Raw genomic sequence first — 27,101 nt, forward strand, 5'->3', positions numbered from 1 at the left:
AATGCGTGCTGCAAATATCGTCAGAGGATGTAAGAAAAATGAATATCGTTCAAAATAAATTCTTCGATCGGAGTTATTATATTGATAATATAATAATATGCGAGCCAGAAAAACAAACAAAGAATGTTGTATAACATAAAGCATTAGAATAATAAACACTTTGTTTCTGAAATATTTTTTAATTCATTATACCAATTTGAAATCAATATTCATAGTTAAGACAGGACAACGTCTGTCGGGTCCGCTAGTATTGAATAAAAATTTAAAATTTTTACACATTAAGATAACAACAAAACAGTTACAAAAAGTATTTTACGACAGGAAATTACAGTTACCGCTAATTCGGCTTAATTGTTTATCTGTGGGAGGTACACACCACAAGGGGTAGACATTAATTATTGTTTATTTTACTACCAGTCTTTTTACTAAATCAAGAAAGTTTTAAATGGCCTTTAAGTGGTCTATTACTGGTTTTGGAGGAATACTTTTATAAGGAATGAGAATATTTTTTATGTATTTGTAATTTGTATCTTTATTGAGTGATTATTTTTCATTTTACAAGATAATTAAACTAGAGTGGAAAGATTTGTTATTAGACCGTAAATAATAATCAAATATATAAAATGCTCGTGTCACAATGTTCGTTCCCATAGTCCTCCAAAACGGGTCGAGCGATTCTTATGAAATTTTTAATGCATATTCAGTAAGTCTGAGAATCGGACAACATCTCTCAATTTTCATACTCCTAAATTTTTATTTTTTAGACGAAACTTTTTTATTTTTTATGATACAGCATAAAAAATATATGCAACCCTTAATTGTCACCCCTCTTCGATCAACCCCTACTTTTTATTATAGTAAATAGCTATTTTTATTAAACTAAAATAATGTTTCCTAGAAATAATATACATGGCAAAACGACGTTTGCCGGGTCAGCTATTAATTATATGATTTTATGCATGGCTCTTTTAAGTTAAAGTAAATGAGCAATCTACAAATCTATACCTACCTTTAGATCCAAGAAGATTAACGTAGCCCCAAACATGACTTAAATGAATATAAAAAAACAAATGCAATACCTAAAGGCATCACGTGGCCGAAGTCGTTTCCATCGCCGATACCTGTGCAGTTCCATCTATAGCCTCCAAGCTGGTTTCGACATTCTGCGTACGCCATCCTGCAATTATAGAAGTAGAAGTATTTACAAACAAATTATTTTAATTAATTTATATAAAGTAGGAATAAGAAATATTTACATTAGGAATAGGACAAGGATAGAGGACAGTACATAGAGTATTTGAAATAAGAAGTGGACATGTACAGAACACACCTTGTAAGGAGCTGAGATGTGGAGTAAAACTATAATGAGTTGGTACCCAAAAACAGGAAAGAAGGCGGACAGTACAAGAGATAGGAAGCTGAAATAGCTGCTAGCTGAACTGGTTGCAGGAAGGGTTTGGAGGAGGCCTCTGTCGGGATCGGCAAACGGACTAAAGTTTGTTTTTAATTGGCTATTTTTCTTTTATTAATAATGTAGGAATAGTTTAGAAATATTATATATAGGACAGTATTAATAAAGAATAAAACGGTATATTGAAATTTGAAAGTGACCCAGGGGGTTAAAATGTAAAACAAATGACGACATAAAGGAGAAACCAAAAGGCTTTGACTATTTCATTCAGACTATATTTAACAATCTCAAGAAATTTGTTCAGTATTTCACATTATGAGAACATACTTTGTAGTAGTAAGGTGTTATTAAACATTCTTGGTCTCACCTCAACCCGTCACCTACAGCTGCAATGGCGGCGGGGGAAGATCGACACATGGCGCGTTGCTTGTCTGTTAATCCTGCCACTCTCGCGCACACCAAATGTGCGCCTAGCGATACACCGCCTGGTAGTGCCGGTCTGGAAAGAAGATAAAATTCTATTTATTAAAAAAGCAACGAGATAACCCTATGCTAAACACGATAAGAGTGAGAAAAGCAACGGGTAACATATGGGCGTCCCATAAAAGGTGTAGGCTTAACGCGTTTAAATTTCAATCTAGTATCAGGAGCCTACAAATCATTTTTTCTGTATGAAGTTTGCAATATTTGACAGCGCTCAGAACAAGATTGTGACATTGACATACAAATTAGAATATAGACCTAAGTAGTAGCATACAATAATCGCCCAAATGCGTTTCAGTTTACGAGTACTAAGTAAAAAATATCTATTGATAGATCCAATAAATTATTAATTAACTCAGTTTTTAGTCTTATGATAAAACAAATAGCTATATTTGCATTGAACACACATACAATTTATAAAATAAATGCAATTGTAGACGCTATATCTATTTTATTTTGAAGAGTGAAATTTGCGTGTGGCCAGTTTAGCTGTAACATTCATTAATACATCTTCGTTAATACGTCCAATTAACGTTTAGCCGTGACACGGACAATTCACACAACGCCTACTGAAACTATGAACAAATTGAGGATGCAGTTAACTTCTATGTACGACATGCAAAATAGGATATTTTGTATTGTATTGGAATTGTATTTAAACAAAATTAATTAACATGTGTATTCTAACAGATATAGAGGTCGTAGGTTCCCCGGCTGTGCAATGGACTTTCTTTCTATTTTCTATTTTTTTTTAAATTTAATTTAACATTCGCTCGAACGGTGAAGAACACTGTGAGAAAACCGGCTTGCCTTAGACCCAAAAAGTCGACGGCGTGTGTCAGGCACAGAATGATGATCTAATCTACCTACTTGCCTATTAGATTGACAAATGATCATGAAACAGATACAGAAATCTGACGCCCAGATCTAAAAAGGTTATAGCGCCACTGATTGATTTATTTATTTTTATGCTAACGTTTTTTCTTCATTTATTTTTATACTTTCATTTTAATCGGTTTAGCGTTTAATTAAAATCATAGTACCTCGTTTCATTCAAACGTAATTATACATTATACATATTACATATATACATTGTAAAGGATGATATTTCCGAGTTATTTAGTCCATGAATAAACTCGTTATATATAGCAAAAACATAATTCGAAGGCAATTTTCAACAACCGGAAGTTACAATTGTAATTTTTAACAGTATCGAGCAACGGAACTGCGCGTATTGTCTTCGTAATGAGATTTGTGCGCATGCACCGCGAAATATAACATATTCACCATATAGTCTAGGGATTGGCAGTTATTTTTACGCCTAACCGCTATTAATTATTCAGTGTTATTGAGTTTAATCTACAAATCGATGTCAATAACATAAAGTATCTTGTATGTGTCCAAATGATACGTCAACTGTTAACAGTCAGAAAAGTTTGACAATTAATCCAATATTGACACTATGGCAGTGGCAAATATACCGATGCCCAACAAGTGTTCTTGACTCTTGTTATAAAATGCAAGTTAATAGTGCATTCGACCGTGGGAGATACAGATACATTATTTTATCTTTATATTAGCTTAGTTTTAAATTCTGATAATGAGTATTGCCATTTTATTCCACTTTACATTTTATGAAAGTTATTCCTAGGAATAGTATTCAAACTTTTAATAGTAGAATTTTACAATTTCGCATAAATATCACGCAGTTAATGTATATAACTCTATATTGATTTAATATATTACAACTAAAATACTATGTATTGTCTAGCCGGCAACGTACTTGCGAACCTTCTTGCAATCTGAGTGTCCATGGGCGACTTTCATGGCCCAAATTTCATTACACTTCTACCAGTCAACATATATATATTAGATATATGTATAGGTAAAAAGTCATAGCGAATTATTCTTGTATTCAGAAGAAATTAAAAACATTTTTGATGTGGCAACTCTTTTGCTAAACGATGGTCATTGTAGGTTCTATTTAGTTCAAGTCACAACTAATGAATGTCACATTTGTGAATGAGAGCAAATGTATTCAAATGGACTACCGTTTTCATTGTTCTGTGGAATATTTGAATTAAGAACTACATCAAATCAAGTATTGCAAGCATTTTGTCTGTAATTGAGATTGAACCTTCCGTCTATGCATTTGTCGTAAGACTAGGAAGTAGTTTTGTTCAAACTACCTAATTATAGTTTTGGTATAAATAATATTCAAATACGAGTATGTACTGGATTATAAATGCAAGTAAAACATTAATCTCAAAATAGTTTTGAACAGTCAAACAATAAGATATTTTTATGTTATTTTATTATTTATTCTGATAAGTGTATGTCTACTAAATTACTTATGAAATGTCATTTTCAAGCCATTCCGAGGTAAGCAGTTACTTTAAAACAATGACATGTTAAATTGATGATATACTCCCTAGTTTTTGTGCATCGGTTAAAAATAAGATTAGCTTAAAACATTTGTATGACGAGCATACTTTGCATAGTCCAAATATGATTCATGATGACGTCAAAGATTGACGAGTAATTAAAAACTATTTAAGATTTTTTAAAGTGAACGTCACATCTCTTATAACCAATAGAAAAGTAGAAAATGGCGGATTGTTTACAAATTTCAATACATTACACAAAACTTTAAACATTTAAAAAAAAAACGCGTTTCCGACAGCAAAAATCACTTGGAGGTGTTCCAATGAAGGTCCTCCGAGAATCCTGCATAATCAGTATCATCAAATTCGTGTAACGAAATTCGAAACTATCACCTAGTTTTAATATTAAGCTCACCAAGTTTAAAATGGTAAATAGTGATTAATGGCTCGAACATAATTACTCTATCCAATATAGGTTAATGATTTATATGTAATGAGAACCTAATTGATACTTTCTCTTAAGCTGTCAAAATATATTTTCAATATTTTAATGTTAAATAATAATAAGATAATTATATAGAGAATTTATGTAGAGAAGTAGTAATTTTAGGATTCTTATGAATATTATTATAATACTGAGAGACTATATTATGTGATGGAAGAATGGAGTTCTATTCCTCCAATTTAATGGGAGGAATCCTCGTCCTGTCCAACCACAGACAGGCTATTGTTTATTTTGCCTCTGCATGGGCCATCGGCTGACCTCGGCTTGGGCCGTCGATAGGTGGTTAATCGACGGTTATCGGCTTTTAACTTGTCATTGGCTACAGTGATTGGATTCATCCGGATCCGTGAACGTGTCGTGAGGAGGATTCTAGTTGCCCCTTCCAAAAGGTAGTTTCGAGTGGTGAAGAATGGGCAAGAAACTCCACACTTATTCAATATTTTGTATACATTACTTATTAATTATATCTGAACACAATGTACTCCTAGAATAAAACTACTATACTAAATAGGCACAAAGTATTACTTACAAATTTAGCAATGCAGCGGATATTGTGTTGTTATCAACACGAATATAACAAATTAGGGATAAATATGTATGGAAACGTTTCTTTGGTACTGTTAAGTGATAATTGATTAAAAGTCAAACTTCGGACCATTGTTTTATTCAAAAGTACACGACTATTACTAGAGTAATAGTCGTGTACTAGTAATAGTCGTCATGAAACATGAATCTGCGCTGCTGATTTTCCACCGACCTAAACGATCATTGACCAACCAGTTCAACCAATGACTGACTGATATGCCATTAGCTGTGGGAATAACTTTGCTAGCGAGATTCAGGGTATAATATCATCGTAGCCGCTACAAGCCCCTTCCAAACTTCAGTAGCGATTTCCTAGTGGTAGTATTCCGCCAATATGACCTGCACATCGACTACTGCGTATGTCACGTGACGCAGTTTACTTTCATGGCGAGTTTTACGAGTAGGTTTATCGCCTTGTATTTTGAATACCGCAAGTCGAGGGAGTTGACAGATCTTGAAACTGGATTTAACTTTAATTCACGTTCATTCAAAGATGGAGAGGTATTATCAGCTATATTATTCTTACAATTATTAGAAATTGACAGACTCGTGGGTAATACCGGTTTAATGAGTTCGAGATTGAGTGAAAATTATGTTTCCTGTTACCTTATCAATTTAAAATGAAATACATATTAATAGACAAAGTGCAAAATTGTTTGTCTGTTACGCTTTAGGTAAGTAAAGATTAAATAGGGAAATTAAAAGGAATGACCTATTTATAAAAACCTAGTCTTTTTACTTTTTTTACATTATAGTTTAGTTTTATATGCACTTCGTACTTCACCCTCAGTTGGTCTTTTTTTCATACAAGGGATGCTGATAGAGATAAGGTTACCCGTTGCCAAATAACTTATGTAACCTGTTTTTATATGTATGTTTAAGGTTACAAAGTGTAAATAAATAAAATACTCTTTGGTCTCTTTCTGTCAAATTGTGTTTATGCTGTGATGAAAAGAGAGCTGTCTACTTTAGTTAAAATGGTGCAATTGGGTTTGTAGTATAGAGATAAGTGTTTTATAATCTACTTATTAGTATAATTTATTAACAGCATGACCAACTAACAGTACACTGTAACTTCCAAAAGGATTGCGAAATGTATAAGATAAAGGTGATATCGTTAAAATAGTATCTATTTGTTGGAGCAGTGGGAGCAGTGTCGGCAAGTTCGTAGGTTCGATCCCCGGCTGTGCACCAATGGACTTCCTTTCTATGTGCGCATTTAACATTCGCTCGAACGGTGAAGGAAAACATCGTGAGGAATCCGGCTTGCCTGAGACCCAAAAAGTCGACGGCGTGTGTCAGGCACAGAAGGCTGATCAGCTACTTGCTTATTAGATTGATAAATGATCATGAAAAAGATACAGAAATCTGAGGGCCTGATTTACTGACTGATTTTATTTTATTAGATCTATTTAGTTCAAAATTGAAAAATACATAGATTTCCAAAGTAAATAAAGTTAATTAAACAATCAATAAGACAGGTAGCTTACGTAATAAAAACCACTTGTGGTTTGGCGATCTTCTATCAACCACTAACGATGTAATAATAACACTTATAGTAATATTCTATTTATATTTAATATAATTTTAATTAATTTATATAAGATCAAATCAGCCGCTAATTTCACAACTACTTAACAAAAATACAAATTAGTCAATAAGTAAATCATGATTTTATGTATAGATAAGAATTGTAACATGTTTATTATTACTTTTTTTAGAACACGGGGCAAATGGGCCTTATTTATAATAATGAAACAACGGTGGACGTTGACAGACTAACTTTAATTCAATGACAATCATACATAGACCCACAAATGAGTACTTTCTTTATAACAAACTAGATGTCACTAATAGTACGTAAACATTATTTTGATACATATTTAACACACTCCCTTATCAAAATAATTGACATATAGACAAAAGAAAAAACTACTAATCATTTGAAACACAGTAAAGTGAACAAATTTCATTACAATGGAGTGACACCTAACTGGTTAACAAAATTATAATGTTTTTGGCAACATAAACTTTTTGTTAATATATCTGCTGGCATATCATTTGTATTTAAGTACTCTATTACAATAAAATTATTTTCAACAGCTGTTCTAACAAAATGAAATCTAACATCAATATGCTTGCTTCTTTTATGAAATAAACTATGTTTAGTTAACAATTGTGCACTCTGGTTGTCATTATATAATAGTATAGGTGACTCATTTCTACATTTCAACTCTATTAACAAGTTCCTTAAATAAATGGCTTCTTTACTTGCCTCACATATAGCCATATACTCAGCTTCTGTGCTAGACAAAGCTATTGTTAATTGTTTTTTACATTCAAATGAGATGACACTACCAGACATCTTAAACATAAAACCTGTATAAGACTTACGGTCCACACAATCTGATGCCCAATCAGCATCCGCATAGCCTATTAAATCTAAATCATCCTTGACATATTTTAAACCAAAATGTTTTGTTTTTTGCAAGTACTTTAAAACACGTTTTACATGGTTCCAATGTGTTTCATTATAATTATTATTAAACTGACTTAGGTAACAAACAGAATAAAATATATCAGGTCGGGTTAACATTGATAAATAAAGCAAACTTCCTATTAATTGTTGGTAAGGATACTGAGTACAACAAGTGTCTCCCTTTTTAAGCTTTAAATTTACCTCCATAGGTGTACTAACTGGTTTACAATTTTTCATATTAAACTTATTCAACAAATGATCAACAAATTGTTCCTGGTCTACAAAAATCTCATCTTTTTTTCTTCTGACCCTCATACCTAAGCACTGTCTAATGTCTCCCAAGTCTTTTAATTTAAATTTAGATTTTAGTTCAGTCTTAAGACATTCAGTTTCTCTTTTACAATCAGAAAAAATAAAAAAATCATCTACAAACAAAGCTATATATGTTCTGGTAGTATTATGTTGTTTAATAAATAAACAAGGTTCATACACTGACTTTCTATATCCAAAAGATTGTAAACAATCATCTACACGCTTATACCATGCCCTAGCTGATTGTTTCAACCCATAGATTGCCCTCTTTAGTTTTAACACTTTGTTCTCCCTATCATGACATTCAAAATTCTCAGGTAAACACATATATACCTCTTCATTTAAATGCCCATTTAAAAATGCTGTGGTTACATCAAGGTGAGTTATATCTAGATTATATTTAACACTTAATGCAAACAATAGTCTTATTGTTGAGTGACGAACCACTGGGGAAAAAGTTTCGGTATAGTCTATTCCTGCTTTCTGTGTAAAACCTTTAGCAACTAACCGAGCACGATATCTTATGTTATCATCACTGTCCACTTTTTTCTTTAACACCCACTTACACTTAACCACTGTAGCTTGTTTTGGCCTGTCCACCACTTCCCAAGCTTCATTTTCTCTAAATGATTTTAGTTCTTCTTTCATACTGGCTCGCCAGAATTGTCTTTCTGGACCATTTAATGCCTCTCCGAGTGTTATCTCTCCTTGACTACTGTCTTCACACTCCACCATACACAAGTTATTGTAACCATACCTATCTGGTCTCACTCTAGTGCGTTTGGGTAATTGCTCTGGCTCAATTGGTTCAACACCTGGGTCTAAGACTGTGTCAAATGTCTTATCACTGGAAGTACTCACTGAAACTTCAGATTCTGGGACATAAGTCTCATCCCCACAATCGTCTTTAAAGGAAGAGCTCTCAATTTCTTCATAATCATTCTCTTGCTCAGTTACTTCCACTGGATGCTTACATTCCAATGGTATTTCAACCATATTCTGGTTTGGACTTTCCATGACAACTACATCTCTGCTGATTGTGACAATGTTAGTTACAGGATCATATACTCTATATCCTTTAGTTTTTTCTGCATAACCTACAAAAATCAGCTTGTTGGCCTTTTTATCCCATTTCAAACGTCTTTCCTTGGGAATGTGAACCATGACTACACTGCCAAATATACGCAAATGACTTAGGTTTGGTTTCTGACCAGTCCATACTTCATAAGGAGTCTTATTATTCAGCCCCGTGACAACTGATCTATTTCTTAAATATACTGATGTGTTGACGGCTTCTGCCCAGAACTTCTTCTCTAATCCGGCATCGTAGATCAAACATCTGGCCTTTTCAACTACTGACCTGTTCATCCTCTCGCAGAGACCATTCTGTTCTGGTGTATAAGCATTAGTTCTCTGGTGAACTATACCTTGCTTATTTAGATAACTGCCAAATTCACGACTACAAAACTCCCCTCCATTATCAGTTCGAAGAACCTTGACTTTCTTTTCTTTTTGGTTTTCTACCATTCTCTGAAATTCTTGAAAATAATGGAACACTTCATTCTTAGCTTTCATAAAATAAACAAATGCCATTTTGCTATAGTCATCCACAAACAAAACATAGTATCTTGATCCTCCAATCGATTGATTTTCCATAGGACCTCCAACATCTGCATGAATAATCTCCAGCACATCCTCTGTTTTTGATGAACTTTTCTTGAAAGGCAACCTAGTTTGTTTGCCTTCACAACAAACAGTGCATGAAGATTTGCCTATGTTTACCACCTCAGGATATGTGATTCCATCTACAGCTCCATTTTTCATTTTATTCAGGCTATTACTATTGATATGCCCTAATCGCCGGTGCCAAGTCACACATGATGTTATTGCAGGTGCTGCAAATATTTCATCGACTTGTAACGTTTGTAATTTATACACACCATCAACTAATTCTGCTTGGCCAACGAGTTCTTTCTGTTGATTATAAACATAGCAAAAATCTCCTTTGAAAATTACATTGTTGCCATTCCTAATCAACTGACTCACAGAAAGCAAGTTAGTGGTTAAATTCGGAACATACAATACATCTGTAACTGTAACGTCGTATTCTTCTCGATTGACTACTGTAACGATGTTTACGTCGCCAGAACACAACACTGAAACTCTAGTCTGATTTGCAATAATAATTTCTTTGGTTTCCTGCTGATGCGATACATTCGTGAGGTTATCTTTGTTTGCAGTCATGTGTTTACTTGCGCCACTATCGATATACCAGCTGTTCTTATTAAAATTTCCACTCAGAAAAACAGCACTGAAGGCATTGGTCTGTTTTCGTTTAGTATTATCCGATTGCGCACACTGATTTTTATAGTGACCGGTTTGTTTACATTTGTAGCACTTTATAATTTTGATAGGTTGCGTCATATCTGATTGTCTATTAATATGGCCGCTTTTAGTATTGCCACTTTTCAATCTATGTCTTCCTTTCGCAATAAATGCACTTTCTGAACCGGATGTAGTACCAACATAATCATCAGCACACATATCTACCAATTTTGTTTTTACAATATCTGCACTAACCTCAATTCCAGAATGCTCAATGGCCATTATCATAGGCGCATATTTTTCGGTCAATCCTGCTAACATTAATGCTCCAATCCACTCATCGGTTATACTGAATCCTGTTCCTCGAAGTCGCTGGCCCGTTTCTACAATTTGAGTAACATACTGTGCCATTGACTCACAGTTTTCTAGCCGAATGTTAATGAGATTTCTTAGTAGACTAATCTTCCTCATGTAGCCGGAATCATCATACATATGTTTAAGCGTAGACCATAAATCATATGCCGTAGCTGCCTGCTTGATATGAACATATAAAGATGTATCGATTGTTAATATCAATTTTGCCTTGGCTTTAGCATCACTTTCAATATCACTCGCCGACGCCGATGCTGATAGCTGTGTCTTGATTTTATCCGCCATGTTTTCTAGCACCAAAACATTTTGCACCGCAAAACACCAGTCGTCATAGTTTTCACGACCCTTCAACTTTGGGACGTTGGCTATATAATTCACCGACATTATTATAGCAGTATGGATAAAGATAATACTTTAAACTTCCATAATACACTTAAAAACGGGTCTGGGCCCATAACCTATAATAATGAAACAACGGTGGACGTTGACAGACTAACTTTAATTCAATGACAATCATACATAGACCCACAAATGAGTACTTTCTTTATAACAAACTAGATGTCACTAATAGTACGTAAACATTATTTTGATACATATTTAACATTATTAACCTGATGTTTAATGATAGTGCCCATGGACACTCTCAATGCAATAGATCTCGCGAGTGCGACACGTGTTTTTAGACAATTCACACCAATTGACCTAGTCCCATGCTAAGCTGGTGAAGCTTGTATTATAGGTACTAGGCAACGGATATACATACATATTATAGATAGATATACATATAAATACATATTTAATGTATATCTATCTATAATACGATGTTCGTCTCAGCCGGGGATCGAACCCGGGACCCATGGATTCGCAGTCAGGGGTACTAAACCACTAGACCTATGAATCGTCGTCGCTTTGCCGGTCTTTTAAGGATTGTTACGATTTCTTGAAGGACCTTATGTCGAATTGGTTCGGAAATACTCCAGTGGGTAGCTAGCGTGGTGGTGGTGAGGACGGACATGGAGGTGATACGGAAGGGATTTCGTATTCTGCCTCGACGTCCGATGATGGAACTCAGCTGCAGGTATTAATCCGAACACTCTCATTTTATTTAAAACTATAGAGTCTTTTCGCGTACTTCTTAAGTTATACATTTTGCTTACTGACTGAGGGTATTCCAACGCATCTTTACTCCTATGCTTATCTGGCAAGAGTCTTTCAAACATCATAGACAATATTGGCAAAGTAATTTCACGAGACCAAATAAATTTTAATTAAAACCCTGACCAATAGATTATCAAATCACTTTTCGGATCGTAAATCACAAACAAGCGTGGGCCCTTCTACATTTATCTTAGAAATTAATTTAACTATTAATAGTTATCGTTAATTACAGCCGCAGTCATTAATCAATTCATCTGCCTTGCAAAATATAGGCAGACAAAATTGTGATGGAATTAATCATCTATTAATATATACCATACCAATGGCTCGAAAACATTTTAGGTCTGGGCCTCAGATTTCTATTAGGCAAGTAGGTGATCAACTGTGCCTGACACACTCCCGACTAAGGCATGCTGGTTTCCTCACGATGTTTTCCTTAACCGTACTAGTGAGTGTTAAATGCGCACATAGTCAGAAGGTACATTGGTGCTTAGCCGGTTATTGGAACTACGACCCTATTGAAGAGAGCGCGATGAAACCACTAGGCCACCACTGCTCAAATATAGAGTATTTACAATATTCTCAACCTATATAGTAATAATTTGTAATTATTATGGCATTGCTGGAAGGTAGGGGAAATAATAAGACGAAAAAAGTTACAGACGGCCTCGAACAGAACAGGTAAATTTTTAAAAATCTGTAGGTGGCCTTTACTCGTGAGTCCGATCAATGGTACTATCAACGGTAAAAAATTTAACTGGAAATAAAAAGGCTTTATTATTATAGACCAGGGTAGAAGCCTTTAAAAATAAATAAAAATAACTTATGTTCATTTGAGTAAAACACTATTTTGACCGGATTGAAGTTATGTATTATTATAAATTTACAACTATTTAACATAATTTTAAATTTATCCGACGTTTCGCGTGCTTTACAGCGTGCGTGGTCACGGTGACTGAAGACAAAAGATGTTGAATGTCAAAAAGTATCACAGCTGCATAGAAAGTTGGATTATCTGTATTTATTTCCCCGGAGTTGGTATCGACTAAAAGATGGAGGGTTTTGGCAAAAATGGCTCACGGTGTCCTCTATTTTCGCGGATTGTGTTTCTTTTTGAGATTTTAATTTGGATATTATTGGATCCCAGGTGTTTGACAATTTTAGGCCGTCTTCTCTATTGAAATTGGGGTGTTTTTTGATTTCAATGGCTTCGCGTACCAATCTTGGGAAGAATCTTTTCTCTTTCGCAAGTACTTTCGGTTGGTCAAAGCGTATGTAGTGATTAGGCCTATCTAGTATGTGTTCACAGACTGCTGATTTTGTGTGTCGTCTATGTCTTATGTCTGCAATGTGTTCTTTGAGTCTGCTGGACATATTACGTTTAGTTTGCCCTATGTAAGACAGGCCACAGTCGCAATCCAGTTTGTATATACCTGCATCTTGCAATGGGGTGTTACTTTTGATTGGTCTTAGGAATTGCTGAATCTTCTTGTGCGGCTTGAAAATTGTATGAATAGAAGCTCGTTTTAGGATCCGGCTAATTCTATCTGTAACTCCCTTTACATATGGCAAGTAGGCTGGCTGGCGGGGAACTGTTTGTGTCTTGTTTTTGTTTTTGTGATGCAGCCGGGGGATGCGCAGCTTGTTTCGGTGTAGCACCTGTTTGACATGCTGTAGTTCCTCCTCGAGGTGGGCATCATCACAAAGACGTTGGGCTCTCTGAAACAAACATTTACCGACAGAAAGCAGTTGTGAAGGGTGGTGGTGGGATTCACCATTGAGGTACCTATCTGTGTGGGTTGCCTTCCTGTGTATTGTGTGACCTAGTGTGCCATCTGCTTTGCGTATTGTGCCCAACGTCTTTGTGATGATGCCCACCTCGAGGAGGAACTACAGCATGTCAAACAGGTGCTACACCGAAACAAGCTGCGCATCCCCCGGCTGCATCACAAAAACAAAAACAAGACACAAACAGTTCCCCGCCAGCCAGCCTACTTGCCATATGTAAAGGGAGTTACAGATAGAATTAGCCGGATCCTAAAACGAGCTTCTATTCATACAATTTTCAAGCCGCACAAGAAGATTCAGCAATTCCTAAGACCAATCAAAAGTAACACCCCATTGCAAGATGCAGGTATATACAAACTGGATTGCGACTGTGGCCTGTCTTACATAGGGCAAACTAAACGTAATATGTCCAGCAGACTCAAAGAACACATTGCAGACATAAGACATAGACGACACACAAAATCAGCAGTCTGTGAACACATACTAGATAGGCCTAATCACTACATACGCTTTGACCAACCGAAAGTACTTGCGAAAGAGAAAAGATTCTTCCCAAGATTGGTACGCGAAGCCATTGAAATCAAAAAACACCCCAATTTCAATAGAGAAGACGGCCTAAAATTGTCAAACACCTGGGATCCAATAATATCCAAATTAAAATCTCAAAAAGAAACACAATCCGCGAAAATAGAGGACACCGTGAGCCATTTTTGCCAAAACCCTCCATCTTTTAGTCGATACCAACTCCGGGGAAATAAATACAGATAATCCAACTTTCTATGCAGCTGTGATACTTTTTGACATTCAACATCTTTTGTCTTCAGTCACCGTGACCACGCACGCTGTAAAGCACGCGAAACGTCGGATAAATTTAAAATTATGTTAAATAGTTGTAAATTTATAATAATACATAACTTCAATCCGGTCAAAATAGTGTTTTACTCAAATAAATAAAAAGTGAAAAAAAATATAGTAGGATGAAACCTATTGGAAAAGGAGGAGAATATAATAAAAATTAAAGGAAAAATAATTTACGGGCGATCTTAGGTCGGGAAAGGTTGGGGAAAGTTTTAAGGGTAAAAAACGATTTATCTCGATTTCCGGCAAAACTAAAAGTCCTATGGAAAAAAGTCAAATTGCAAAGTTGTAGGTAATAAAAAGATCTAAAACTTTTGTATTTTCACATTTTTCACATTTTCTCAAAATTTATGTGAAAAATTCAAAAAACCAAGTTTATGGTTTTTAACATTTATCTTTTACAAAATTTATTTATTTCCCGCGAAATTTGGTGAAAACTTACCTTTTTATGTCTTTAATACGCTGTAATTTTTTTGATTTGAAATAATAATTTTTTCACCTTATTTTGAATTAATATCGAAAAAGCTCCCTAATTTTCAAACTTCACCCGTCAAAATATCAGCTTTTTTCAAAAAGTTGGCGTGCTTTCAGTTCGTTGAAATCTCTACTTTCCTATGGTAAAAAATATATATATATATTACCATAGTAAATCTTCTCAGAAAATGCAAAAAATCGTATGCAGTAACGCCCAGACCCGTCATCCCCTTCCCTACTTCTCTTCTCCTCCTTTTGCAATGGGTTTCATCCTACTATTATTTTTTTAGGTTTCAAATTTTTTTAGACCCTGGTCTATTATTATATTATGGCAATATATGGTATGAAGCGTCAAAGATGCATACTGACATACAATATGTACAAAAAATACAATAACATTTTATAAGTATGATTTTAAATCGAATCTAACAAAATGTCAAGTCTAATTGCACAAACATAATAAACTCTCTCGTCTGTTTCTGTCAAATTGTGTATACGCTGTGATGAAAAGGGACTTTATCTTAAATTACTGCTTAGTATATCTTATATTATTTTATAAAAATAAACTTGAATATAGTCGAAGGTTCAAAGCCTAGCTATGCGATAATCAAGTAAAGTTATCGTACAAATTATTTTTTGTTTAGTACAATGTAAATATAGAATTATCACTCACCATTAAAGTCTTTTATCGAATTTATTTCGAATCGTAAAGTTTTAATGCGTACTCTTATATTATCTTAAATTAATGTAAAGTAATAAAATGTGTTTCTTCTATTTAATGTTCAATTAATTACTTTAAGCACACTGTAAACTGTAAAAAAAATCTTTAATCATTTTTAACCGACTTCAGCAACGGAGGATCCTATTAATTCGACGAGTTTTTTTATAGAGCAAACAGGTACGCTCATCTGATGTTAAGTGATACCACCTATGGACACTCAATGCCAGAGGGCGTGCGAGTGTGTTGCCAGCCTTTTAAGAATTAGTCCGCCATTTTCTTCAAGGACCCTTAGTCGAATTGCGAAATAATTTAGTGGACAGCTGGTTCCACATAGTGGTGGTGCGCGGCGAAAATAAGCTTCTTAAAAAAAATCAGTTGTGGAACGATGGACGTCGAGGTGATACGGGTGTATATGTTTAAGCATAAATATATAGTAATAACTACCTGACCCGGAAAACGTTTGTTTTGCCATGTATATTATTTCTAGAAATAATTTTTTTAGTTTAATAAAAGTAATCTACAATAATAAAAAATAGGGGTTGATCGTAGAGGGGTAAACATTAGGGGTTGTATGTATTTTTGTATGCTGTATCATAAAAATATAAAAACAATAAAGAAATTCTAAAAAAAAAGAATTTGGGGTGGACACCCCTTACTTAGGGGTTTGAAAGGTTTAGTAGATAGTAGCCGATTCTCAGACTTACTGAATATGCATAAAAAATTTCATAAGAATCGGTCGAGCCATTTCGGAGGAGTATGGGAACGGACATTGTGACACAAGAATTTTATATATTAGATAAATATTGTAGCAGTGTTGTCCTAGTGGCTTCAGCGTGCGACTCTCGACCCGGAGTGCACGACAAACTTGGTGCACGGGGTCGATTCCCGTGCACCAAGTTTCTATGAGCGCGTCTAACACTCGCTCGTCAGGTGAAGGAAAACATCGTGAGGCGTCTCAAATCCAAAATCGATGACATCAGTCAGAATATTATTAAAGTTGCGCCACCGGATTTTTATTATTATTGGTAACTGTTTACTTTATCTCAGGATCGATTCATGACCCCGGTATACAGTTGCACATGGGCCTATGCCAAGTGAACAGTGTTTTATTTGCTATTATCTTCTAGAAATTTGCGGGTTATTTTTGCTTTAATATTACTTTCAAAGATGATATAAATGGATTTCGGGGGTCTAACAATTTGATAGATTCCCGTAATTCGCGTTCGGTTTCGGATTATTATTACTATTATTAAAAATACCAAACTAAAATTATTATTCCCCAAGCGGCCTCTTTGAAACATCAAAGACTAGAGAAACACAGTTTTATGTCACCAAGAACATTACTGTATCTTCAAAACAATCACTAACTAACCGTTATCAATAAATTAAACTTGAACCGTAGCCGAAACATATTACCGACAGTCGTAAATTATATCATCAGAAATATAGAGAAACTTTTGTGTAGCTTAAAATACTGACAAATACGAAAATAATAATATTGAAATGATGTAAGTATTTTTTAATTGAATGTTTCTTGTTAGCCATGTCTGAGTTTTCAGAAAGATTCTTTTACACCCATTTCTACTCTTATTTGTATGTTTTATGATGTAAATAAAGTGTTTATTATTATTATTAATTTGCGTAAATACCATCATATCGTAGCTGTGCTCTGTGTGCGTTTTTATAATAATTACTATAACTTTCTTGTCTATGGCTATTTTTGTCATTTTGTGTAATTTTTGGTCTCTTGTTGTAATAAAAGTATTACATCATCAGCTTTTTGTGCATGCCGTTCGCACCTATTACTGAGGCCCCAAATTCTTCTTCTTTATTTTTTGGCTCCGGCACGGTTTGTGCATTTGCCAGCGTTAATTAAAAAGATTTTTATAATTCGTCTTTTTAATTATTTACATTTTTTTCATGGCACTGGCACGGTTTGTGCATTAGCCAGCGTCAAGTATAAGATTTTTATAATTCGTGCTTTTTGCCTTAGAAATTCGACCATGTCCTCCATGTACGGTTTAGGCACTCGCCCGGTACCGCACAACCCTCCCAAAGGCCGAGAACAAATTTAAATTAAATTAAAACTTGCCCTCGAACCGGGAATCGAACCCGGTACCCCTCACCTAGCTACCACTTAATAAGACCGCTAGGCTATGAGGCCCCCTATTTACAATTTCTGTGTCTTCTATCCAAGTTCCTTTTAAAATTTTCAAGCCACACATTGGTTCTAATTAGTGTAACTTTTATTTTTCTTATATGTGGCCTTCTTGGTTTGGCTACAAATAAATAAATACTTTTTGGACATAACTTAAGAAACAATAATTTTATTCATAAACTTGAATTTTACACTAAAATATGATAAATGATATTAATTAATACACCATGTTTATTAGATCAGAGGTGAGAATAAGCGCTAAGTTTTGAATATTTCCTTAAGGACACTTAATAGAGCTTCTCATTTGTTTTTACTATACTCGAACCAATGTATCTCCAGTAATTTGTACACTATTACACGTTGCATGTTTTTACATAAATCAATGAAGAGTTATTTTAATGAGATTCGATAATTCCTCTATTCCTGATGTTAATATATCTATTCGGGAATTTGTGCCGTAAACTATTTTATTCCACTTGGAACAAACTCGGCGAAATCTTTATTCAAATATTTCAAAATATTTTGACGTCATTTCTGTGACATAAATTTGACTTGATTTTTTTTATTGGATTTCTCTGAGCCTAATGTAACTGTTATAAGTCAAGTAAAAATAAATAAATAAAGCCTTTATTCGCTGACCGTTAGTTACAGGCAAAAGAACAAATAATTGCTACTTGTTTGAACAATTTTTGTTTATGGTCAGGTTGTCCTCTGACAAAGGCCCTATATTTTATTTAGCCTATTCTGTGTTCAATGTTAGGCTAGCCTGATATCCGTCTGCCGAGATGGAGCTAGGTTATTTAATCAGAATTATACGTTCTATGCTTCAATATTAATACGTAATTAGTTAAGCGTAAAATACAAATACTGTAGGGGTACGGGGGTTATCTGTATGTAGGTTAGATTAAATGTTCAATTGTTTTTATTGTTAATATAAATAAAATTAATATTCATAATGGAACAACTCATTCTCTCGGTTCATTTAAATTACTCAAGTAGCTTTAGTTTTCAATATATTTCTTCAATTTCACTAATATATAGCCCTGGCTTTAGGTAGTATAATTTTCTTAAAGTAAAATTTCGTACTTTTTGTTAACATACCTCTTATAAATATTAGAAAAAGGATCAAAGTGGCGCATTCTTGTTTAAAATTGGAATTTGTGGACCACCAAGATTCCTTACTAGCTTTCTTCCATTTTCAAATTCCTTGTCTATGCTATTCGGTTGTCTTTGAATTCTTTTACGAAGCCGAACAAAGGAATATAGATTTTGGCGACATTTTTGTGAATCCAATATAAAAATGCCCTCAACTGGTTTTAATATCGTTTAACTGGGACGCAAAATTATTGAGAATTTGAAGGGAGAGAAGAATATGATTAAGATTTTAGATTATTATACGAAGATATAAAAACGCTTTGCCTAAAAACCACTATGAATAATTACGGGACATTTGTAAAAAATGACAATTAACATTTTGTTAAACAGATTTTTGAAGTAAAACTTCTTTATCGGGGTTGGAAAAAAATTTAGTGTAACATTTTTCGGTTACGCGTCACATGTTTCGGTTACGCGTCACATTTGACCGTTACGCGCGTCTTTTTCTCGTCCCTACCACGGTTGATTCGAAGAGATTCTAAACCATTAATAACAAAAATTTATAATAACTATAACAATGATACTAAACATTATATTACAATTTATGAAATTCTGTAATAATCTTAGTGGTAATAAGGTAAAATGAAATAATTGTATTATTTGTATTCAAGTCTGTGATATTAAAAGCCTTTTGTTAAACTTTATCTAATTTAACTTTATTTAACCAATTTCTATAAAGTTAGTTGCATATAGATAATTTTTCGAAAAATAAGGTCATAAAGAAGTTTCACTTCTAACGTGTGTACACTAGTACACGCACATTTTTTTTTAAATTATTTCTGGCCAGTACATAATAAATGTCACGTATTCTATTTTTAAATTTGAATGTTTTGCTCGTATCTGTACCTTTCTGTTTCCGTTGTTCTATAATAACCAAAAATTAAAGTAACACAAGTACAAGGACATAATAGAGGCTCTAGAGCGTATCGTATTGTATGTGTGTTCATCCGGTGAGTGGACAGTGGACAGACGGTCGTTAGTAAATGATATACTATTAATGTGTATTGAGTTTCGCATTTTTTGTTCTCTAATGAGGTCTCGACTTGACTTTGTGGGAGCTCGCTTTTTATCCTCATGTTTTAATACTCAACGTGTAAAGGAAACAAATAATCGTATAGTGGTATAGATAAAGGCTTTTAAACTGACGTATAAGGGTTTTTTGAATGATTAAATAAATATAAATAGTTTTTGTTTATTTTAAAGATGAAGTATTACGCTAAATAATAGCTGAATTTAGTTAGAATATCGCGATGTCGGAAGTACTATTTTGAATTCCTAATTCAAAATAAGGGCCTACGTCTATTGTAAGTTTATTTGAAACTATAGTTAGACTATCCATCCCTTTCTAAATATATACAATAGAGAATGACAGCTCATAAACTAATAATACTGTAATAATATCGTGTGATAATAACTAGAATGTATTACGGGGTAATTTATCTACAAGAACATTTTATTACTTTCAAATATGACTGGTAATAACATAATCTGTACGGATAATGCGTTTTCAGAGGTTGACAATGTTTGGTTTAAATTAAACGACAATTTATTAATTTAAAATAAATTCGTTACGCCCAAAACCGGCAGTCATCCCAATTTGAGGACACCTTTTAGTGGGTGCGTTGCCGGCTTTTGAGGGAGGAGTATACTCTTTCTTTAAACAATTGTAGGTCGTATCTCCCAGAGAAGACTCCCCACCGGGAGTCGACTCCACAGTTCTATATTTTAAATTATATTACCAACACTAGAATATTGTTCGGATTAATATCTCCAGCTGAGTTTCATCATCAGACATCGAGGCAGAATGAGTCGAAATGCCATCCATATCACCTCGATGTCCAACTGACCGTTTCTTAATGCAGCTTTTGCCGCGCACCACCACTATGTGGTACCAGCTGCCCACTGAAGTGTTTCCCTACCAATTAGACTGAGGGTCCTTCAAAAAAGGAGAGTACGCGTTAAAAGGCCGGCGACGCATTTGCGGGCCTTCTGGCAATGTAAGTATTACTTAACATCAGGTGAGCTTCCTGCCCGTTTGCCGCCTGTTATATATAAATACATATCAAATAAATAGATCGGTTACGATATATGCGACAAATACTTAAAATGTGTTATTTTCGTTGCGATATAAAAGCTATTTCAATGACATTGACAAAAAAATCTTGATTAGTATTTCCTTGAAGTCGTCACTAAGTTGTGAGGTGTTAAAAAACGAAACCAATTTAACTTATATAAACTACTCTTCAAATTTAAGTTTATAGAAAAATAATAATTAGAATTCACAGAAAAAAGGTTGTCAACCCCTGATCAAGAGATTGTATTAAGTTCTCAGTTTCTGTATAGAACCAATTACTTGTGAAGTAAATTTATTAAGGATTAAAAGGGCATCTATACATAATCCTATTAATTCTCACCTTCATGATTTTGGAGTTGATAAGTCGCTCATTTTCACGCAAGCTTTAATGACCAACTTTCTCGCTTATGACGTTTTTTGTATGTTCATTTGTTTATATACTTTTATCTCTATGTGGAACCAGCTGCCTACTGAAGTATTTCAGAACCGATTTGGCTTAGGGTCCTTCAAGAAAAGAGCGTACCAATTCTTAAAAGGACTGCTACGACGGAGCCTTCTAGCAAAGTGAGTGTCCATGGGCGGCGGAATCACTTAACATCAGGTAACAGTAGTTTTCAGAAACTACTGGAGTAGCCATCGCCCGGGCCCAGGCTACTACTCCAGAAATATCTTCTTATTTATGGGCAAGTTGGAGCCCGCTTCACCTCTACTATATGTATAACAATTGGATAGTGATGAAGTACAATGCCTTAACCAAAACCGATGATGCGTGTACACTATACAAGTAGATGATGCCAGTGATAAGAGTTAACACTTTTATAGTAGACCAATGTGTGTACGTCGGACTCACCAATGTTGAGTTCATCAATACCTCTAAAGGAAGAGAGATTTTATTTTTATGTCCATAAATGTAAAAACTAGTGGAATTGCTAGTAGGTACCACCTACTGAGCAGTCAAAGCGCTTAAAATGTTATATAAATTACAATATCCTACGTAGGCTTAGCATTATACAAATAAACATGTGTATATTATTGCTTAGATTACTGTTATCATGTTTTTGCAGAATCCTTTGAATTCGATGTCAAGCTAAACATTGTATTTTATAGCTAGAAACGCTTGAGGCGTGAAGTTTTTGATAACTTGTTTGTATTTATTGCAGTAACATTACAATATAGAAAGACAACATCTTCATAAACGCATAAATCCAAATAGATTTGATTTTTAAAATAACTACAGGTACATAGCGTATCTTATTGAAGTCTTACTCACCCCACGAGGTACCATGACTCATGACCATGCTAAACGGTGACCACATTTTTTGTGTACAGCATAAATATTAGAGTAAACTATTATTCTACGCAAGTATATAAATATTGAACTTATAATAATAACAAAATTTATATTATAAGTTTTGTTTGAACACTAATAACTTGAGAACGGCTGGACTATTTTATTGTTATTGATGTGTAGTAACTTTTAAAAACATTGGAAAATTGTCCAAATTAAAAAAAACCAATACTAAATTATCCTATTTCCTAATTGTTAAACATTGAATGTTCATCCCGTCAGAACAGTAAACTCTTTCCCTCCAATTAAATAACGTATTTAAATAAAGGTTTCAAATCATCAAAATATATCCACAACATTATATATCTAAAATAATGTTAAAAAGGATTGACATATAGATACAAATTTGTAGCAATATTATATTGTATAAATACTTTTGTAGCATAATAACTCACAACCTGGTGGCAAGAGAAAACCCGGTAGACGGAGGCTGCGTTGGTGGGATGAAGTAGTCAAGGGCCTCGAAACATTAGGGGTTCGAAGTTGGGTGCAAATATATTGCAATGGCAAAATATACTTGAGGATATTTAGGGCGCACAAGGGGCTTTATAGCCATTAATGATGATGATGATGATTATATTAAAATTACCATGTTTGTTTTTCACCTGTAGGACCTTTGTTAACACATATTATAAGTACCAATACAAGAAAGCCTTTCGTAGCTTTGAGAGACAATACTTTTCAATTATATTGCGAAACAAATTTATATACAAACAGAAATAAAACTATAAACTATTTGTCTTTCGTGGCCTTTACGGTAATGGAGCCTATTTTTATAACATCTACTTAAAGTAAAGTAAGATCACGATTCAACGCCATGAAGCTTGACCTTACTTTTACAGTAGTTACATTGTTTGACTAAGAGTATGCTTATACATTCTTTGCATAATTTTCATTAACAGTAATAAAATATATATTAACTCTTTTTTACGTATACGAAAAACTCAGTTAAAGCAACTTTAGTTACGTTTATTTTATATCAAATCGTAAATAATAAAAAACAATTATAGGTCAGAGGATAATGACTGGAAGGGATTGACAATTTAGTGTCTTAATTATACGAAAACATAACAACTGTAAACAAATCCTATACATTTAAACAAATCTTTGTCATAAAAGCTACTTTAAATTTCCACTATTCTTATCTATATTCATAGATAAGACGCATTTGAAACATAAATATTACCGATTGGATTCATAAACTTCTGCTATGATCCGAGACAGCCTGAACCGTTTAACGCCTGCCATTCGTCGCGGCTTAACAAGTTTTACGCTTTAAGACACTCAATTTATATTTAACGCGTTTTAATTTAACTTAAATAGCCTATAAAACGTCAGAACAGCCGCTTACCGTTTTAATAGGATGAATCTGTTCACGGTTAACTAACGATTCATATAGGTATTTCTTTGAATACCTAGAATTTGCGAATGAATTGGGCTGACTGTTTGATAAGGGTAAAATTTAATTGACTGTAGTAATTAAAGGAGGAATTAAATAGCTTAGTATTGTCTTTTATTGACATAACCTTTATACATTTAAAGAACACTCTTTAATCGGATGGAAGTTATGTATTATTATAAATTTACAATTATTTTACATAATTTTAAATTTAACCGACGTTTCGCGTGCGTTACAGCGTGCGAGGTCACGGTGACCGAAGACAAAAGGTGTTGAATGTCAAAAAGTATAACAGCTGTAGAAAGTCTGTATTTGTTTCCCCGGAGTTGGTATGGACTAAAAGATGGAGGGTTTTGGCAGAAATGGCTCACGGTGTCCTCTATTTTCGCGGATTGTTTATCTTGAGATTTTAATTTGGATATTATTGGATCCCAGGTGTTTAACAATTTTAAATTTAGAATCATTTTAATTTTAAAAAATTATGTAAATAATTGTAAATTTATAATAATACATAACTTCAATCCGGTTAAAAAGTGTTTTCTTTAAATTAAATAGTGACGTGATGTGACAGAAACGATAGCAATCTCAATGTGACTAATAAATATTGACTGCTAGGTTGGTTGCTCCGCTACCAAGGGATTGGGGTGAGGTAGCTAGGTTTAGTCAAAAACAATCACTACTCATTACTAACGTACCAAGCCATAACATTTTCTGGACTATCTATTTTGGTTTAAATTAACCATTATTATTATGTCAAATGGAAGAGGCTTGCTGCCCACGACACGGGGAATCTTAGTGTAGGGGCTAGTGCATTTTATTTTTTAACTAAACTTTTTTATTATGTATGAAGTTTTTTCTTTCTTTCTTACTATTTGTGAAATATAGGATAATGTGGAGGGTATACATAATCTAATATATAAAATTCTCGTGTCACAATGTTCGTTCCCATACTCCTCCGAAACGGCTCGACCGATTATTATGAAATTTTTTATGCATATTCAATAAGTCTGAGAATCGGCTACTATCTTTATTTCAAACCCCTAAGTGATAAGGGGTGTCCACCCCTAAAAATTTATTTTTATTTTTATGACTCAGCATATACAAAATTATGTACATACAACCCCTAATGTTCACCACTCTACGACGTTTCCTAGAAATAATATACATGGCAAAACAACGTTTTCCGGGTCATCTAGTTTTATTATAAATATCTAGGTAACTTTGTCATTCGAATTTGGAATTTACGAACATAAAACCTTCTGCATAAAAAAATTCCTCTAGCACATAGGCACGAATTTTCCAATTACAAAGTCAGGTTCATTGGTATTTATAATATTTGATAGGTTCTAAGAAGATACGCAAGTGAGGAGATATAATCTAAATGGTTGCCTCATTAAAATATTTTGCAATTCCAAGAAATAAAATTTAAGAGGAAAACATAAAATTTCAAAAACAATTTGTAACTAATTAGATTGTTTTAAGACCCCATTGAATTTTTTTAGGTCATTATTCAGTATTAATATAAATAATGAATTTGAATTTAATAAATATTAAGAGCAGTGGTCTAGTGGCTTCAGCGTGAGCTACCAAAGGTCGTAGGTTCGATCCACAGCTGTGCACCAATATGTGCTTTCTATATGCGCATTTAACATTCGCTCGAATGGTGAAGGCAATATCGTGAGGAAACTGGATATCCATAGCTGTTCCCCTCACACTTTGAAATCTATTTTCCTTTAGTATCTTGCATTTAATGTTTCTTATTGGCTAGCTTTTGTAAATAAATAAGTCTTCGATCGTATTCGGTCTACCTTAGAATTAACCTTGAAATCTTTCATTGCATAATTTGTCATGCGTGTTTAATTTAAGTCTATTATTACTACGCTATTTATCGTGATTTATCAATTTAATTTATGTGTCACGTCACGCAAAACTCTTCAATAGAAAAACCTCTTTGGAACGAATTTAAAAAAGGAAGTTATTAGGAGAGTGGCACAATGGCCAGTGCAGACAGAAATGGCGGGATCCTCCAAATCCCGGATTTGCCAAAAAAGGCTACCTAGGAATGCGAGAAATCTTAGTGTATATAAATGTAAAGTATTTGAAATAAAAGGTACCCAACCTAGTTGATAATTTTGATGAAAAATAATTAAGTTAAGTATCATCAAATTCAATTTAGTAGTTGCAAGTGCAATACCTGAAAAATAGTGGCATTACAAAAGTGCCTTCACTTTTTTTCTCAAATTTTTTTAAATAAAATAATATATTTTAGTAGAATTAATAATTGTTCAATTTCGTCAGTTTAATCTGTATTACAAATAAAAGTGTAGAAATTTAACTATAATGAAAGGTTGTAATTGATATTTCTATCTCTAATAAAATGTCTAAGTAATCTATGTGTCCATGCCAGGCTGAGCGCTAAGCTAGTAAAAAATGTAGTGCATTTTTTATTACCTTAGCTGTGAAAAAAGTCTAAGCAATCAGCTGTTTCCTTACACACTCAAAACATTACTCTAGTACATTGTAAAAAAGGTCTTTTTCAATTGTACCAACATGATAATTACACATGAAATCAGAATAGGTCGCAGGCGCAGAGATTGACAGTAATGATATGTTGGGCAATAATATGAAGAGGAATTCGAGGTTTGAGAGTTTCATAATACCTTCTCGTCAATTAATATTAGTTTAAGTTTTTATTAAGCATTCGTTGTGTATTGGAGATAGCTTACGACAGAAATACCATTGCAGTGTTTGTTTGTATCAAAAATATTGCAATACATTAAATAATTGTAAAAAATACAATAAAAATGCCGCCAAATTTCATCGTCAAATTTAATAGATACGTGATATTTGAATTTCGAATTTGTTTGTTTAACGTACAAGCAAATGAAGCGCTGCAAAGATATTTGTCAAAACGTGTTTACGTAAGTTAAAAATCGAACATTCATCAAAATTTCAAAATTCGAACAGAACATTCCGAACATCATAAACTCAACTTTAATTTCACAGATCATATTTCGATTTCCTTTCATCCTTCAGTGTATCATTCATCATTTCGTCTTATTAAGGCATCACAAAAGACCTTCAAGGAGACGGCACCCTATAATTATGGTCC

General features: G+C 33.8%; 1 protein-coding gene across 4 annotated transcripts in view; it reads right to left on the reverse strand.

Annotated features, from left to right (window-relative positions):
* Positions 1 to 27,101, reverse strand: part of LOC125052906 (protein Wnt-7b) — a 70,310-nt gene that overhangs the window by 21,293 nt on the left and 21,916 nt on the right. For all 4 annotated transcript variants that reach the window (XM_047653983.1, XM_047653980.1, XM_047653982.1 and 1 more), the window contains exons 3-4: positions 1,779 to 1,910; positions 1,080 to 1,177 (exon numbers count right to left, since the gene is read on the reverse strand). In XM_047653983.1, coding sequence (XP_047509939.1) covers positions 1,080 to 1,177; positions 1,779 to 1,910 — 230 coding nt within the window. The remainder of the gene's footprint in view (positions 1 to 1,079; positions 1,178 to 1,778; positions 1,911 to 27,101) is intronic.

This window comes from Pieris napi, chromosome 10 (genome assembly GCF_905475465.1).
Source record: "Pieris napi chromosome 10, ilPieNapi1.2, whole genome shotgun sequence".
In the NCBI taxonomy this organism is placed as follows: Eukaryota; Metazoa; Arthropoda; class Insecta; order Lepidoptera; family Pieridae; genus Pieris; species Pieris napi.